This window comes from Macrosteles quadrilineatus, unplaced genomic scaffold, assembly GCF_028750875.1.
Source record: "Macrosteles quadrilineatus isolate MER2022 unplaced genomic scaffold, UCM_ALF_1.0 Scaffold_2__2_contigs__length_208266976, whole genome shotgun sequence".
Classification (NCBI taxonomy): Eukaryota; Metazoa; Arthropoda; class Insecta; order Hemiptera; family Cicadellidae; genus Macrosteles; species Macrosteles quadrilineatus.
This window is the reverse complement of record NW_026542595.1, coordinates 164,365,437-164,385,565: the sequence shown is the minus strand read 5'-3', so window position 1 is coordinate 164,385,565 and position 20,129 is coordinate 164,365,437. Positions and strand designations below refer to the sequence as shown.

The window sequence follows — 20,129 nt, the reverse complement described above, 5'->3', positions numbered from 1 at the left end:
AAGCGAATTACAACAGTTTACTTATTCTCCATATGAATAACATGGGACTTTTTAATTTAATTTTTTTTTTTTACAAACACACAAACTTTCACATTTATAATAGTATGATATAAAAATTTGAACGAATGGTGTTTTTGGCCTCAAGGGACCTCAAAATGATAAAGTAAATCGGTCCCGGATCCAGGTCTTACCATGAGTACGGCTACGGTAATAAAAGTTAACAACAGTTTCAACTCACTTTGGAGTTTTCCCAATAAACTGGAGATACATGTCCATCAATATCCCTGGAATAACATGGTACCAGATGGACAGTAGAGTGAAGGCTGTTTTGTTCTTGACAAGCATGAAGCTAGGAACAGCAATGCTATTTATAGACTCCATCCGTTCGTTGGCCCCATGACCAAAGTTGGCAGTGCGCAGGATATCGTACGTTATCGGGTTCTTGGGCGATGAGACAAGGTTGTAGATTTTCCTGGTTCAAACATTAAACACGGTTACATAAGTTAAGTTGGCATAAAATATAGAACAATTAGTATTTTTTTACCAACGACAGCAGACAGGTACAGTAGACAATTTTTAAACTGTTCCAGGATCAATTAATTGTTGTTCTGATTCTGATTAACCGCCTGTGCCTGGGCAAAAATTGAGGCAAGTTTATCTACCCTGAATTTTAAATCTGATTGGGTAGATCTAAGGAATCTAATCTTTCATTCAAGAAATAATAGTTATTTGTGTAACGCGGAGATCGCGGATGACGGCGATGACATTCCAGGGTGTCTACCAGATTTCTCAAATGGAATTCCCGACTTTTCATAACCATTTTTATATAAATCCCGACCAAAAACTCGGTCCATTCTCCATGTTACTACACCTTTTTCCGTCTCGCGGTCACGGTACCTTCGTCAACATATGTTGTCACTTACGACCCAGCGAAATCACTGACGATCGAAACGTATCACATGCCAAGAAAATCCCGTATTAAATGTAGGGGTGTGTGAAGCAGCAAAACATTTCAACTCAAAGCAACGATTCGATTAAAAAAAATGTTGATGTAACTCGATTCGAAGCAACATGGAATTTTTCTATTCATACTTCTCAGTGGAGTGAAATATCTGTTTTCAATCATACATTAGAAGAACCAGTATTTCTGGAAATATCAGTGAGCTTCTTGCCTATTTCATAATTTTTACTTGCAGCATCATGTTGTTAAGTATGTTACCTATTTTATTTTATTCATTTTATAAATAAAGATTTGTTTGGGTGTAAACAAATAAAAACCTTTGTAGGATTAAATACTGAATCTTACAATTGCTTTACATTGATAAAATAAGAGGACAGAATCAGAACTACAAGGTATACATAACTTCTTGTATGGCGAAGCAATGTCTCAGTGTATGCCATGTACTTGGATGGCAATAACCTGTATGGTCAAGCAATGTCTCAGTGTATGCCATGTACTTGGATGGCAATAACCTGTATGGCTAAGCAATGTTTCGGTGTATGCCATGTACTTGGATGGTAATAACCTGTATGGCTAAGCAATGTCTCAGTGTATGCCATGTACTTGGATGGCAATAACCTGTGTGGCTAAGCAATGTCTCAGTGTATGCCATGTACTTGGATGGCAATAACCTGTATGGCTAAGCAATGTCTCAGTGTATGCCATGTACTTGGATGACAATAACCTGTATGGCTAAGCAATGTCTCAGTGTATGCCATGTACTTGGATCGCAATAACCTGTATGGCTAAGCAATGTCTCAGTGTATGCCATGTACTTGGATGGCAATAACCTGTATGTAACAGTCAATGTAACAGTCAACTACGTATATGGATACTGATTCAATGACGTATGACACTGATTCAAAAAGTTATTTGGATAATGATTCAATAACGTATATGGATACTGATTCAATACCGTATATAGATACTGATTCCATAACGTATGGATGCTGATTCAAAAACGTATATTATGGACACTGAATGCCCATGATTCAAATCGTTATTTTGATCATCACTGAATCGAATTGGAATTCCGATGCATTTTCTTTTCATCCCCCACCCCTCAAATGTAATCCCGTCCCAATGATCAGGAATATAAGATCCAGAACATTTTTTTACAGTTTTGGGACCCGTTCATCCCTAATTTTGAAAGGTTAGATTATTCCCGACATTCGGCCGAAATTCATGACTTTTTCACGACTTTTCCCGACCTTTCAAAATCCCCGACTTATTCCCGAATTTCCCGGAATTCCCGACTGGTAGACACCCTGCGATTCCCGTTATAAGCATTCCTACAGTCACTATAAGCATATAAATAATTAGTCTTTCAAACATTACAAAACACGTTTTTAGGTTAGGTTAAACCCAAGTGTTGAACGGAATGGGAAACACTGTACCAGCTGAGAATAAACAAGTAATTTACTAACTTTCTTACTTACGCACCAAGAAGAAAACAATTTGTATGCTCGTTCATACTTCTTCCTAGATTTTTCAGGAAACAGGTTTAATGAAACATGTTTTGCAGTTTCTGCTACACATATTTCTTCTGGTGTGCACATATATTCACAATCACTGAGTTCATTATTCTCTAACATGTTAGACCCACTTATAATTATTCTTTCAAATACTACACTTTAGGTTATGTTCAATCCAAGCGTTGAACTAAAATAGAAAATAAACACGAAATGACAGGTTAATTCGTAGTATCAATAGTCAATCAGCTGATCATAATAGTAGTATCTTTAAGTGTTGCCAACCTACTTCCAAGCGTACACGGATTACGTGCATAATAAAACCATGCTGTTTTGTGTGGTTTGGTTTGAATACTGGTGTGCGCCAAGCAACAAAGTATTAACGGTACGACAAAGTAATGCAGCAATTAGCAGCTTTCTGTACGAGACGTAGGAATTGGCTAACTCTGGAACTCGCTAACTCGGTCGTGTGTCGGAACTGGCTAACTCTGGAACTGGCTAACCGTCTCAGTCAGGAATTCGCTAACTCCGGAACCCGCTAACTCGATTTTGTCTCGCGGCGGAATTCGCTAACTCAGGAAGTCGCTAACCCGGCCGCGCCCACTGCACGGAGCATTGCCAACCTTGTACAACGAAATAATCGTAGACTGCCGTATTTCAAAATGTCAGTGACAATGAAGTTACAGTAAATGTTATGGTTTTTTGTTATCAATTCTACTTTTAACAGATAACTAGCCCAAAGTAATTCAAAGACAATAACAAAATCATGAAAAAGTGTTTTTTTTTATTCAACTGTACAATGGCCAATTAAATGTTTATGGTTTCGATCTTTAATATAAATGCCATACTTATAAAAGAAAATAATAGAATATGAAAAATATTAAAAATTCAGTTTAATTGGTACTAAATAATTAAACCTCTACGAAATTCAGCTAAAATACACGAAAGTTCTCAAACACGGAAAACAAATTTAATCGTAATGTCGTAATAAACCAAAACCATTATTTAATACAGTCATCAACCACCGTAACTTTCAAACCTAATTCATAGATTTAAAATTAAATTTTCGTCGTTGAATCTTCCAACTTACGTGTACAAATATGACATAGACTAAGTTTCATATCAATTTATAGAATAGCTGTAGGCCTAAATCTAGGCCTAATAGTTTAAACCAAAGCATTGTAGGCCTAATAGTAAATAGTTGCCTAATTATAAAATGTGTTGAATTTTTAGTAATAATGTTACATGTTTTAAAACAGTTTTTAGGTTGTACACCTAAGCATTACTAGTAAATAATAGGAGAAGATATAATATTCATATAATAAAACGTGACAGGGTTATTTTAATTCACGATTCTTAATCAACGACTTGACGGATTTTCCTGATTTGAGTGTGGGGTTTCATTATATTGCTTTTACAATCGAAATAAACTATACCAAGCCATTGCTCGGTTCTCCGTTCCCCGGTACTAAACTGCTCAATAGACAATAGCTTTGTTTTTTGAATAAGATCAGGTAATTTTAGCTATGGCCACCATTCATAAAAATGGTAACAAACAAGAACGCCTCGGTCCATTTAGAACCGTAAACACTCAAGACTTTAAAAAAAAGTAGGATTTTGTTTAAAAAGTAGGCCTACTGAAAGACGTAAAATTAATATTAATTAAACAAAATTAAGAGGATGACCCGGGTTATACACTAATAGCCTACGATAACAGAAATTTACAAGTAGTATGTATGCATAGACTAATTTTTATTGCAATCTATTAATACATTAGGCCTACCACTTTATAATGCATTGATCAATATTTATTTAAATTCAATAGCTCTATTTAAAAATACATTACCACTACAATGTATTTCTGTAATGGTGTTTAACATGTAAATTTTATCATGATTTATGATTCAATTTTATGATTCAAGGTTACAAGCCCAGTATATAAAATACTAACTTAATAATTTTTTTAGCAGAAATTCACAAAATGGTATTTATGTGAATAAAAGAAACAAATGGCGATTTGGCGGACTACGAAAATAGATATTTCATAACATGTAAAAGATCCAAATTACATGTATGCCTACAGTATTATATTTTTGCATCCCAATAAACTACTATTTAAGTAAGAAAACAACAAATAAAACATACTCCCTTATATTAGTACATTTCTCATCCTTATGGATCAGCTGAAGACAGTTGTATTGTTAGTTCTGTCCGGTGCACTGTCTTTAGAGGTCGTGTTTTGTTTACAATTGTTTATTGTTTTCAGCCCTTTAAAACCTCGTTTAACCAAATGAAACGTTTTAATCACAATTAAAAACACGTCCACTAGTTATATAAACGAACAGTAAAGAAAAAATAATGAAGTTAACTATAAAATAATAGAAACACAATTTCGTTGACACTAGCGATCATTGTCACCGGACATGAACTAGACACGAAAAACTAGCTTCAAAGTTTACAATGGGATGTAAATTTTACTCGTGTTGGTTAGTTTATGGTAAGACTATAATGCATTTTCCACCCTAATAATCATAAGAATAATATTAAACATACTTCTAAATATATTTATTTTATCGACAACGTTGCTCTTACTCCTAATTATTCGTAGGATACGACATTATGGTACCGATACGATATAGGTACTACACTTTCGGCAACACTGACCAAAAATCTTCGTGCTTGGCTCCCATTGGACGGCCCGCGAGGCTTCTGATTGGGAGATAGCGAGTTCCGCCGAGGGACCGAGTTAGCGACTTCCGTACGTGGACGGAATTCGCTAACCCGGCTCTAGAGCGGGTTAGCGGGTTCCGGAGTTAGCCAATTCCGAAACCGAACAAGTTAGCGAGTTCCTCTCATCGACCAAATTTGAAGATAGGGCGTTTAACATGGGGTTAGCGAGTTCCAGAGTTAGCCAATTCCGCGGACCCTTCTGTACTGTAATCAGTACGGAAGCCAACTTTGTCGGGTGACTGAAGGAAAAAATATATAAAATATATAAAAATAAATAAAATAAGTTTAGCTACAATAAAGATAATGTATTTTAAAATCTTGATTTATGGTCTAATTATTATGTATTATTAATACAATATATTGTAAATGTGTCCCAAAGACTTTAGTATTCTTGAATAATGAATATATAACTCGTTAGTAAAATTATATGTATTAGAATTTTGTTTACAAATTCTTTTTAAACTACATACAGCTGTGTGTTGGAGACGGCCACTTCCCACGTGGCTGCCAGAGTCATGTTGATGGCCGTGTCTACGGGGATCATGTCTCCCACCATATCAGGGTCAGCACACCACAGTCGCATGAGACCAAGCGCTGTCCCTGTCACCACTCCCACGGCACCGTAAACATTGTTGATCCACCCTACCAGCGGCTCCCTCCACGTCGACACCACTGCCAACCAAACACAACCCAGTTTCAAAAACATGTCCAGCGATCACAACACCATCAATCATCATGTCAACGAACACAGATTAGATTACAGTCTTGATGAATTTATGATAGGTACACACTGGGTGTATACTATTTTTTAAAAGTGAAAATCCAGGATTTTTCCTAGGTTTTCCAAGTTTTTTCAAGTTCCTGCATGAGCATTATATTAATTCCCGCGTAAATGTTTAGTTCCACTTAAACTATAACCAATTTAAGACTTGCCGCTTGAGTATACATTAATATACATCACATTTGTATATTTCTAATTGTTCCAAAGTTCAGTGAGCAAGTGTTCAAAAAATAATAATCCTTATTATAGTAATCATTTTAATTATCATCAATACTTAAGGCCACGAAAACATTGTCTCTCCCAATAGCAGCAAAATCATGAATATTCTCTGTTGTTCATCAACCGCAGCAAAATCATCGACATTTCCCATTGCCGTGTAGACGTCATCATCATCTTTCGTGGTCTGGGAAACGTGATCCTCGTCTTCCGCTGTTGCCGCAAAATCACGAAAATCTTTTGCAGCCGTGTAGACATCATTATCGTTGTCCTTTGTGGAAACGGAAACGTCACCATTGTGTTCCGCAATGGCAGCAAAATCATTGACATTTCCCGTTGCCATGTAGACGTAATCATTGTCTTTCGTGGTCAGAGATACGTCATCACGGTCTTCCGCATTTGGGGCAAATGTGTGAATTTTTTGTATCACGCGAACTTTGCAGACACATTTTACAATTATTGCCATTAGTACTGGAGCTAAAATAAAATCCCGGAATCACTCTGAAAAACCCTGCTTTTTCCCAGTTCTGCCGGTTTTCCCAGTTGGTATACACCATGTATACATTATTAGGGAGTGTTGCTGAAGGTCTAAGTCCCGGAAGGTCTAATTAGACCTTCGACACACATTTTGCAGTTTGTACTTGTTGCTGAGGGTCTAATCTGGCAGTATGTCGAAGGTCTAAGTCCCGGAAGGTCTAAGAGTACAGTCAATGCAAAAAACTCATCCACTGATACTGTTTTAGACCTTGCGGGATTAGACCTTGGGCACACAATGTAACTTTTTTAAATAAATGTTTATAAAATGAGAGTTGCTGAAGGTCTAATTCCCGGAAGGTCTAAGATTCGAGTCCCGGAAGGTCTAAGATTTGAGTCCCGGAAGGTCTAAGATTCGAGTCCCGGAATGTCTAAGATTCGAGTGCCGGAAGGTCTAAGATGTGGGCGGGCATTGCGTCGCCAGAGATGAAGGCTATACAGGCAGGCAATAATAACGCAACAACTTTTAGAGTTGTAATAATCTTAGTGATAGTTTTAATAACTCCCACGTCTTTTTTTTTGCTAGCTCGTTATTACAAGTACGATGGAGATATAAAAAAATCCTTATTTATATTATATCATTGACTATTGGATACTTTAATTTTTGTTACTGGCATAGTTGCTGGGCCATAACAGTTGCTATAGCTCAGAATAAATCATTACATCAGTTTAAATTGGTAATTAAAAACCATTATGCAATCGGCAGAAATAATTTAAATAAGTTCGGCAGAAATAAGTTAATGTTGGTGTTAAAATAACATCGTTAGTTTCCTTGGTGTTCAGGATTCTGTTTTGTTTATTTCAGCTTAACTTAGCCAATAAATAGTTTCATCCATTGACTTTATACCACATATATAGTCAATGTTTCATCTTACTAATATTATAAATCTAAAAGTTTGTGAATTTTTGCGTCCGTGCGTATAAGGCCGGTTCCGAGGCGATCGATGTGATTTTCCACCGTGGGTCCGAGGTCCCCGCTTGTTTCGAGGTCCTGGTGCGGGACCTCGGATCCAAATACAACCGAAAACGTGTTCGATGCCAGAGAATAATTTTAATATCAATATTAAGTGATTTTGAGCGAGACCTTGGAACCCTAATGGAAAGTTTAAAACTTCTTCACGGAATTTCTTATAGGAACGTAGCGATAGTTTTTATTTGTACACAGTGTGGCATGTGACATAAAATGACATTCTCCGCGGGAACCGATGTCCGTGTCCGTTTCCCTAACATATAATGTATACACTATACACCCTCTGATACATCCTTCAACTGGAAGCAGAGGCTCCCCTTTAACCCCCAGCTCCACCTCTCTCCAATATGACATCGTATTCCAGATATCATATCACTAACGGCAGTCGGCAGTCCGAATGGAATGGGGACAGTTGCTATTCAACACCTCACGAGAACGTTGTTTCCAAGCTGTGCTTGTTTGTTTCCTAGACGAATAGCAGTAGTAAAATTAAAGAACAAGTATCTTGGTTCTATTATACCTCATAACTGCGTGGGCCTATGAATGTTAATGCATTTTTGGAACGTACTACACATTAACATAACATGTAAACATTCGTACATGCTCATTCGTACTATGCTCATGTAACATGTAAGTGAGTCGGTGGCTCAGTCGGTAGCGTCGCGGACTTCGGGCCCAAGGCAGAAGTGTCGTGGGTTCGGATCCTGGTCACTGCCACTAACTTTTATCAGTACAGTTCACCTTTGTACTGTACCGGCTCACCCCTTGCTTTGCTGGATACGTTCCACGCACAGATCTGTAGTCTATGTGGACGGGCAAATGCAAAGTTAAAAGAGGCCGCCAACCTCTTTTTATAAAAAAAAAACAAAAAAAACATGAGTTGTTTATTTAGGTAAACAGTTTTATTCATACCATTGTTACTTGAGCAAACTATTCCGATACCCAAATATAAAAAAAATCCCCCGTCGCAGCAAACCTGCATCCTAAGCGAATTTCCATTTACCCGGCTTGATTTCTACTAAAATATTCCCTATAAATTTTCAGATTTATTTCCTATTTAAATAACATTAATTTTAGTGAGTAGTTAGGTTTGCTGCTACGGGGAAGATGTTGAGATGTGTTTTTTTCAATTGAAATATTGATAGCTTAGTATAAAATAAACCAAATTGCCAAATTTGATTAAAATATATCCATAAACAAGCAAACTAGAACAGTTTATTTATTCTCCATAAGAATAACATGGGAATTTTAAATTTACAATTTTTTAAATTTTCTCCGTAGTCAATGAACATTCAAAAACACTTCAATATACTAAATTATTTGTTTTTTTAAGCTCTTCAAAATGGTCTAGAGAGAAATTTAGAAATTTTAAGTTTTTAGGGTCAAAAATGAGAAAAACCCATTTTTACCCCATAAAACCCCCCATAAACCCCTGATCCCATGGTCCGATTATGCTGGTTCGCGAACTCGTTCGAATAAATGTAGGTTTACACGTTTGTACCAAATTTCATCAAAATCGGATCAATTTTGCTCGAGTTATCGCGCTAACGGACACATATATAAATATATATATATATATATATATATATAAATATATATATATATATATATATGAATTTGAACGGATGGTGTTTTTGGCCTCTGGGGACCTCAAAACGAAAAAGTAAATCGGTCCCGGGTCTAGGTCTTACCATGAGACCTACGGTAATAGCTTATTCCCTATATGGGAAATTCGCTAAAAATAATTACAGTATTAAATAACACTAGTGGCTTGTAGGGACATAAGTCCCTAAAAAGCTCCAATGTAAAACAAATTATTGTATTGTTTAAATAACATCAGAATCAAATTTTATTCAGATATCTCAGTACATAATTTGTTTACAGTTTATTGTTTTTTTCTTTATGATAAAAATAATGATAATAAAAAGGCTTCCCTGATTGAAATATTGGAATTTGTTATCGTCAAATATGAAAAGGTGAATAAAGGTTTGTTGGGATAAGCTTATAGTCCGTCCGTTTGGTCATGATACCCAGCGGATTAGGAACCTTTTCGGAACTCAACTCACCCTCTCGACCCGATCGTCGGGCTGGCCGGAGACAAACAATGACTCACCCACTGGCACAGTCGCACAGATCGGTAACTTGTTTTGTTTTAAGTTAAAATAAATTGTTCTTTATAAATTTGAGTTCTACAAAAAATTCCAAAAATAATGAGCCCAGCCAGGAAGTGGATACTTAAATATATACGATCTGAAAGCATTACAATTAGGTACTCTGTATCATCACCAGCTTTGTCAAACTTTCAGATCGTAGATAAGTATCCACATCGTGTTTGGACTCATTATTTTTGGAATTTAATGTAAAACTCAAATATACAAATACAAATTTATTTTAACTTAAAACAAAAAAATTACATATCTGTGGGACTGGGACAGTAGGTAGGTAAACTTTTTATCAACGACCAGCCAGGCAAGGGGGTCTGAAGGGTGAGTCGAGTTCGGAAAAGGTTCCTAATCCGCTGGGTATCATAGCCAAACGGACGGACTAAAGTTCTTAGTGAAAACCGCTAAATAAGCATCTCGACACAGTTATTATTTCTATGTTTAGGACTACGCTCATTTTGTAAAGGTTTGACAAAATTAGTGTAAAGTAAAGGCATACCACTGACATAACTTAACCCTAAATTTGATTCTGTTTGACATTACAAAAACTACTATTAGTCTAGTGTAAATATATGTGGTGGTTGGTGGTAATCCTCCTAAGGTGCAATTGACTTTACATATTCTATAAGGAAAATGCCTGATCAAATTCTGATTATGTACTAACTATTTTGCGACTGGTTAGGGTTTCATTAGACCCTAATATAAGACTCTATAGTTGATGATTTATTTAGAAAGTATATGCCATTGAAAAAGTTTTGAATTTCTTCTCTAAAGCTACTCATTTAGGAGTTACAGTGTGTTAAAACTAAGAAAAAATTACGTGCCGTGTAGGGGCCTACATTCGACGCCATGTAGGGTATCTCTTAAATAGAGATAAAATGCTAAGAGTAAAAAAGTCTGAAAATTTCATATACAGTCTAAAAAGACCTTAAATTATAACACATAATAGATAATGATCCCATGGCACAACATTTTAAAATAAGAATACCCCCGCCGCAGCAAATATGCCGACTAAGCGAATTTCCATTTGCCTGAATTGATTTTCAGTTAAATATATTTTAATAACATTAGGTTTAACGAGTACCTAGGTTTGCTGCTACAAGGAAACTAATAAAGTGTGTTTTTGGGTAAAATATTGATAGCTTAGTTCAAAATAAATAAATTTGCCAAGTTTGATCAAAATACAGGGTGTTTTTTTAAAAACTTGCATCTTTATTTATGTAAAAACCGCAATAGATAGAAATATGCAGTTTGCGGGAATCATCTATTGACGTAGGGGGCCCAATTGTTTTGAATTCTACGTTACATTCATATTCCCCCCCTGCCCCCAACTTAATTTTTTTAAAAAGCAAGGTACCCCTTGTGACATGTCAAACGAAAGAGCATGAAAAAAGAAAATGTTTGATGAAAAAAAAATTGAAAATCGGTTTATAAATTTGCGAGATATTTCCCCCTCCCCCTCCCCGGAACTTATATTTTTTTAAGTAGCAAGGTACCCCTTGTGACATATCAAATGAAAGAGCATGAAAAAATAAAATGTTTGGTGAAATTTATTTTTCATTTGATATGTCACGGCGGGTTCCTTGCTATTAAAAAACAAGTTACGGGTAGGGGAAAGGGGGGGGGGATTATCTCACAAATTCATGAGCCGATTTAAAATTTTTTTCACCAAAAATTTTCTTTTTTTATGCTTTTTCATTTGATATGTCACAAGGGGTACCTTGCTATTAAAAAAATTAAGTTCCGGGGGGGGGGGGGGAGGGGGGAATATCTCCCAAATTTATGAACCGATTTTCAATTTTTTTTCATCAAACATTTTCTTTTTTCATGCTCTTTTATTTGATATGTCACAAGGGGTACCTTGCTATTTTAAAAAATTAAGTTGGGGGCAGGGGGGGAAAGGGGGGGAATATGAATGTAACGTAGAATTCAAAACAATTGGGCCCCCTACGTCAATAGATGATTCACGCAAACTGCATATTTCTATCTATTGCGGTTTTTACATAAATAAAGATGCAAGTTTTAAAAAAAACACCCTGTATATTCATAAACAAGCAAACTACAACATTTGACAATATTCTCCATAAGAATAACATGGGAATTTTAAATTTACAATTTATTTTTAATTTTCTCCGTTACTAATAATCAAACAAAAATACTTTTATATACTAAATTATTTCTTTTTTTAAGATCTTTAAAAAGGTCTAAAGAGAAATTGGGAAATTTTGTGTTTTGAGGGTCAAAAGTGAGAAAAACCAATTTTTACCCCATAAAACCCCCCCGTAAAGCCCTGTTCCCATGGTCCGATCGTGCTGGTTCGCGAACTCATTCAAGTTTATCCCGCTTTACACCTTTAAACCAAATTTCATCAAAATCGGACAAAAATTACTCAAGTTATCGCGTTCACGGACATATATATATATACATAATATAAAAATTTGAACGAATAGTGTTTTTGGCCTCCGGGGACATCAAAATGAAAAAGTAAATCGGTCCCGGGCCTAGGTCTTACCGTGCCACCTACGGTAATAGCTACTTCCCTATAGGGAATTTCGCTAAAACTAGGTATTTTATGGCCTTTTTAGAAAGTGAAAGCAATTTTAAGACTTATTTACTCTTAGCATAAAATATAGGGTATTCCATGATGTAAATCAAAGTTGGGGGCCATATTGGAAAAATGGCTGCTAAATTGTTTTTTTTTTAACTTTTTCTAAGACGGTTTGAATAAAAAATCTAAGACCTCTTTCACACTGTCATGCGGCGTTGGTTTATGGGAGTTTTTATATAAGTTTTTTCACACGATGTCCGTCGCACGCCTGCGGCCTGCCTGGCGGCGAATTCGCCGAACGGCACGTGAGTTACCGCCGGATGCACCTACACCGTCAAGAAGTCTACGCCGGACGACTCGTTGAAGGGCTAGTTCGGCTGCGTCCCGAAAGCCACGAATGTTTATGGCTAAAGCTGGGGGACGAAAACCACAACAATTAGTAAAGGGTCGAAAAGGTTTTAATCCTGGGGACGTAAGCTACGTCTGCGAGCCAGGTAGACAGCTGTCAGGGTGGCAGCTCACAGGGAGAACGGGAAATGTTAGCTCCCTGTTTTATTTATGCGTCTCAAGCAAATTCGTAAGTCCAATCTGAATCCGCCGTGATATAAAGGTTAGAAATATACTTTTGAGCTCTACTACTGTTTGTTATTTTATTCTACTGTCTGGTTATCGTTAGTGTACTGTAGTTGTTCATCGCAATAATTAATTTCAAGCAAATAATAACTCTAGATAAGCTATTACCGTAGATACTACGGTGAAACCTAAACCCTGTCCTCACAGGCCAATGATGTATTAAATATATTAATATTTATTCAACAAAATTGGTTATTAATGAGTGACGGACGATTACTAAAGTACTCAAGTTCAAGTTAGAAAGAATTAACCATCAAGAGCTTCGGACTGCTCACTCTAAAAATATCTTAAAATCATGTTTGTTGCTATAATTCTATTTCCCATAGCTTAGGTTTACACGTTTAAACCTATTTTAATAGTACAATCAGTTCCACCATAACTTTATTGAAAATATATATACAAATTTAAGTTACATATTCACCTTGCATGATGTGTTATTGTGATACTCATAACCCTCAGAGGCCCTAAACAGTTGCAGGCTCTCCTCAAATTTCATCTATGGCAACGCAATGCCCGCCCGCATCTTAGACCTTCCGGGACTCAAATCTTAGACCTTCCGGGACTCGAATCTTAGACCTTCCGGGACTCAAATATTAGACCTTCCGGGACTCGAATCTTAGACTTTCCGGGAATCGAATCTTAGACCTTCCGGGAATTAGACCTTCAGCAACTCTCATTTTATAAACATTTATTTAAAAAAGTTACATTGTGTGCCCAAGGTCTAATCCCGCAAGGTCTAAAACAGTATCAGTGAAGTAATAGTAAGTAATAGTTTTTTGCATTGACTGTACTCTTAGACCTTCCGGGACTTAGACCTTCGACATACTACCAGATTAGACCCTCAGCAACAAGTACAAACTGCAAAATGTGTGTCGAAGGTCTAATTAGACCTTCCGGGAATTAGACCTTCAGCAACTGATCCCATTAGGCTATTTAAATTAGTTCTGCTTTCATACCAGTAATTATTAATTTTATTTAGTGTAATATAACATCACATTGCTCAAAATTCTGTATTATAATTTGTAAGTAGACTTAAGAATTATTTGAAGTTAATTTAATGTAATGACTGTACATTGAAAAAAAAAGAAGTTTTGATTTAATTTGATTCAGGCGTTAAAACCCTAGGCCTACATAACAACAGATATTGGGAAGCCTTAGAAGTTGGAAAGACAATCCAGGTTTCCCACCCTCAAAACTCAAAATTTAAGGACAAAACTAGTCACTAGTACATACATATAAATTTCTTGCGATTGCGGCCACATTGGTGATCATAACTTCTGATAGCGGCAACATTGGTAAAAATTTACCACGATGTCGGACATCCATGAACATATTTTGATATCGCCGCAAAATTTGTGATAATTTATTGTGGTCACAGCAACATACGTGATAACGTCTTTCGATAGCGACAACATCCCTTTATATTCCTGGCTATCATGTCAAAACCTTTGATCATTTCTCACTGATCGCGGCAACAACTGTGATTATATACCGCATTGGTGACAACACTTCACGCAATCGCGGCAACTTACGCGATCGTCTCCAACAATAATTTCAACTCCTGCAAATATTTTTTGAGATCCCGGCCATCTGAGATTATCTTGCAATCACGGCAACACATGTTATGATTTCCTGCAATCGGGGTGAAATTTTTTATCGTCTTCCGTGATCATGGCAACATCTGTTATTCGTGATAGCTATCTAGTGCCGATCGCGGTTTTCAACTTCCCAAAACGACAAAAATTTGTGGTTTTGAGCAGATTTTTCAAATGTTATTTAAACATTTAAATTTTCCGGTTCTTTACAAAATTCACGTACAACTCCCGGGTTCCAGGTCGGCTGGACACACTGTTTAAGTATCTGTATGGGCTTTAGCTGCTTGAATATTAAATACATTTAAATTAAATAGGCCAAGTCTAATCTATCTATACTATTATAAAGAAGAGGTGGTGTCTGTGTGTGTGTGTGTTTGTATGAGCTAATCTAAAAAACTACTGAACCTACTGGGCTCAAATTGCACACAAATGAAGCTACAGTTCCGAGGATACATATAGAACTATTCCCGCTTCGATATTGTCCTACGGCTCTGCCCCGTGGGCATTCAAAAATTTGAGGTGAGAGATTTAAAAGTAAATATTGATTGATGGTATCCATGGTAACAAAGAACAAACCTACAAAGTTTAAAAATGTAAACAAGCAGAACTAACTGTCAAATGAATTTTGATTTTACAATTCCACACAGCTGGTTCAAACATATTAAATACTGCACGAATATTAGAACAGAGAGGGTAAGGATTATAAATTAAAATAATGATGTCACTAGCCTAAATGTAAACATTATTTAACATCACTTAAATGGAGCTGTCAAACCATATGTATAAGCATTTTATACTTCTATGCCAACCCCGTACGAAGGACGGGTACTCTGCTAGTAAATACATAATTTAAACCAAACACTTGTACCATTGCCCAAAACTATTTCTAAATACTAACGGCATAAAATTGGCATTCCAATAAGGCCAACACAGAAGCTATTTATGAATATAATTGGCTGAAAAAAATTGTTACGTTTAAAAAACAAATGATTAAATCTCACCTATTGATGGGCGAACGACACCGATGGGCAGAACACCGTCATATTTTGACACAAGGTTTTCCGCACATGCCTTGGTGAGGGCGTATGTATTTGTCCACCTCCCGATCAACCTTGGAGACAAGCATAAGGTAGCTTGTAAAATATATTTATCTAAATGGCTTCATCGACATAAATCATTGGAATATTTGTTGCACTATGATTTACACAAATTGCAACTTTTTAAATTAAATAACAAACAAATTCTGATCTTGAATGAATACAAGTACAGCTTGTTTGTGTACCACCAAACACCATTGTACCATTGTACAGTAGAACATCGAATATCCGGGGTAATGGGGGGGAGGGGGAGGGGGACCACAGATAACTGAAAACCACAGTTAATCCAACACTTTATGAAGGTATGTGTTACAAACCGATAAGAACGCCTATATAAATGGATGTTAATTAGATGATTAATTAGCTTTTGACATTTGACATCATGTCTTTATGTCATACACTTTTATTTAGATAATGAGGTATTTTTCAAGTAAAGAAAAAAGATGCACCAATGACAAATTTAAACTAGCTAATTTTGGGTTTTTGGATCATGAAAATCTTCCACGGCCATGTGGACATCATCATTGACTGAAACGGTCATAGAAACGTGATTGTCCAGGGTGTATACTATTTTATTAAAGTGAAATTCCAGGTTTTTTCCAGGTTTTTCCTGGTTTTTCAAAGTTTTTCCAGGTTCCCGAGTATTTCTTTGGTTCCACTTAAACTACAATCAATTTAAGACTTGCAGCTTAAGTATTCAATATAAACTTACATCAAATTTGTTTCAAAGTCCATAGTGAGCTAGTGTTGAAAAAGTAATAGTCCTTATTATAGTAATCATTTTCATTATCATCATTACTTAAGGCCACGGAAACATCTTCTCTCTCGATAGCAGCAAAATCCTGAATATTATCTTAATTTTTTATGAACACATTATCAACGGTGGCAAAATCCTGAATATTTCCTGCGGTCGTGTGGTCGCTTCCCACAGTGACGTAAACGTCATCACAGTCTTACGTTATCATGGAAAAATCCTGGACATCTCCCGCGGTATGTATACATTATCGCCGTCTCTCGCGATCACGGAAACGTAATCATCGTCATCCACGATCGCGGCTAAATCATGAACATCTGCGGCCGTGTAGACATAATCATAGCCTCCCGCAGTCACGGAAACGTCATATTCGTCGTCGTCCGCAATCTCGGCAAAATCATGAATATTTCCCGCGGCAGTGTAAACATCATCGTTGATCCCGCGGTCACGTAAACGTCATCGTCGTCGTCCACGATCGCGGCTAAATCATGAACATCTGCGGCCTTGTAGACATAATCATAGCCTCCCGCAGTCACGGAAACGTCATATTCGTCGTCGTCCGCAATCTCGGCAAAATCATGAATATTCCCCGTGGCCGTGTCTACATCATCGTCGTCTCCCGCGGTCGCGGAAACGTCGACGTCGTTTCCCGCGGTCACGGAAACGTCATCGTCGTCGGCCGCAATCACGGCAAAAACATGAGCATATCACGCGGCCGTGTAGAAATCATCATCGTCGTCTTTCGCGGTCACGGAAACGTCATCGTCGTCTCCCGCGGTCACGGAAACGTCATCGTCGTCTCCCGCGGTCGCGGAAACGTCATCGTCGTCTCCCGCGGTCGCGGAAACGTCATCGTCGTCGGCCGCAATCACGGCAAAATCATGAGCATATCACGCGGCCGTGTAGAAATCATCATCGTCGTCTCCCGCGGACACGGAAACGTCATCGTCGTCTCCCACGGTCACGGAAACGTCATCGTCGTCTCCCACGGTCACGGAAACGTCATCGTCGTCTCCCGCGGTCGCGGAAACGTCATCGTCGTCTCCCGCGGTCGCGGAAACGTCATCGTCGTCGGCCACTATCGCGGCAAAATCTTGAGCATTTCACGCTGCCGTGTAGAAATCATCATCGTCGTCTCCCGCGGTCACGGAAACGTCATCGTCGTCTCCCGCGGTCACGGAAACGTCATCGTCGTCTCCCGCGGTCACGGAAACGTCATCGTCGTCTCCCGCGGTCACGGAAACGTCATCGTCGTCGCCCGCAATCACGGCAAGACGCATTTTACGACTACAATCTTCTACCGGGGCTAAAATAAAAATCCCGGAATCGGACCAAAAATCCCGGCTTTTTCCCGGTTTTTTCCAGGTCCCTTCAAATTCAAGGTTATTTCCCGGTTCTCCCGGTTTTCCCGGTTGGTATACACCCTGTTGTCGTCTTCCACGATCGCGGCAAAATGATGAAAATCTTCCACGGCAGTGTATATATTATCGATTGCCACGGTCACGAAAAACATCATCAACGTCTAGCGCGATCGCGGCTTAATCATAAACATCTCCAGCGGCTATGTAGACATCATCATCGTCACCCGTGGTCACGGAAACGTCATCAACGTCTAGCGCGATCGCGGCTTTTTCATAAACATCTCCAGCGGCTGTGTAGACATTATCATCGTCACCCGTGGTCACGGAAACACGATCGTCGTCTCGCGCGATCGTGGCAAAATTATGAAAATTCCGGAGGTAATAAAATTTCTCCTGTTTTTGACTAGCTCATCTAACCTAACCAAAATGGTGCACGTTCCCCTTTTAATCTAAACACTTATGTTTACAACATTAATTACACAATACAAAACAATATACGACACAGTACAAAATTTGGATAGCTCAAAACGTAGTGTGGTTTAAAAAATTGGCACTAGAAAATAAACTTTAAAAAAATAGTTTATTTAATTAATTGCAAATAGTTAATTGCTGTAATCCTTTGTTTTCCATTTAGTACTTAAGTTTTGTGTTAACCTTTAGCTATACAGACATATTTTAGCTCAAAAAACCAGTCCTGGGGTGTCCGAACTAAAGGGAGTCTACTGTAGCACCAATGTAAAGAATAAAAATCAGGTAAGAATTATAAAAAACTACTTTTACTTATAGGCCTACTTCACATTAACTAGGGGTGTGCGATGCATCGAAAATACAATTCGATTCGATTCAGTGGTGATTAATAAAAAACTATTCGATTTATGAGGGAGTCAGTATCCATATATACGAAAAACGCCTGCATAAAGTCAATGCAATACCCGCAATACAGGAGCGCGTTGTTGCGTTTCTTTGCGAAGGCGTTCGTTTTTAACAAATTCTTTGCTTGTGAATATTGCTTTAATTGTTTTATAATTTTTTGTTTTGACATTGCAAATGATGGTAAGTTTTGTTAAGTGTAAGCGGTGTGAGACATGTTTTACTACTGTAAACATAGCCAAAACAAGTCACTCCAAAATCATTCTAAACATAACACAAGTCTTAAAAATGTTCACTTTATACTTAACTAGTAAGATTGATGTTTTTGACTGATAAATTTGGTATTTTAGTAGGTCTGAAGCTTATGTATACTTTGTAGGTCTGATTCTATCCTCTCATTTTATCAATGTAAACCAATTGAAAGTTTCAGTATAAATCTTGAAAATGTTTTTATTTGTTTACACCAAAATATATCTTTATTTGTAAAATCAATATTATAAAACAGGTAACATGCTTAACAATATGATGATCTGCAAGTAAAAATTATGAAATAGGCAAGTAAAGCAGCTCACTGACATTTCCAGCAATACAGGTTCTTCTAATCTATTTTTACTTATTTAATACGCAAGCAGGATTTTTGTGACAATTACTCCTCCGAAACTACTGAACCGATTGACATGTTTTTGGTGTCATTGGAAAGATCGTAACGTGAAGTTGTGCAGGAAACTTTCTTTTTATCGAAATAATATGAGAGTGAGGCCCTGGGGCTCTTTAAAGTTTCATATTTCTCCATAAGGATAACATGGGAGATTATTTTTATTTACAGAAACATATGTTTGTTACTTGAAAATAGTCAAAGTCTAATAATTGCTGAGTATTATGACTCTTAATGTATACTACATTTCAATCAAGGATTGTGTACCTTAAAGTTTACCCATAATGGATCTTACTACTTTATTTTAATACTTGAAATATTAAAATTTAGTTGAGAATAAGTTACCATGAATTGGAAAACTTTACTATAATAATTTATGTATTTAAAATCACAAATCTTTGACATTATTAATTCATTTGAAACTAAACAGCTGATCGACAAATCAAACAAATCACCTACTTCATGTGAATAATATTATTACACAAAAATTGGTTTTTTTTTTTTTTTTTTACCAATATCTTGATTCTTTTTTACTTGTGGGTGTATTTTGAGTTTGCAGTTCTGAAAGCACCAAGCCAAGTAACTTTTATCTTATTTTCTTTATAAACTAACAGTATTAAAGAATTACTACATGAACTTGAAAAGTCAGGTAATTAATTGTCAGTATGCCAAGGGGAAGAAGACTGGGTCCTCTATAACAGACGAAGGCGGAGACACCCATCTAGAAAATCCAACTGAGTTTTTAAATATA

General features: G+C 37.0%; 1 protein-coding gene across 2 annotated transcripts in view; it reads right to left on the bottom strand.

Annotated features, from left to right (window-relative positions):
* LOC128985365 (fatty acyl-CoA reductase wat-like) overlaps positions 1-20,129 on the bottom strand; it is a 63,683-nt gene that overhangs the window by 12,489 nt on the left and 31,065 nt on the right. For both annotated transcript variants that reach the window (XM_054404794.1, XM_054404795.1), the window contains 3 exons: positions 15,643-15,752; positions 5,673-5,874; positions 239-472 (listed from right to left, as the gene is read on the bottom strand). In XM_054404794.1, the coding sequence (XP_054260769.1) occupies positions 239-472; positions 5,673-5,874; positions 15,643-15,752 (546 nt within the window). The remainder of the gene's footprint in view (positions 1-238; positions 473-5,672; positions 5,875-15,642; positions 15,753-20,129) is intronic.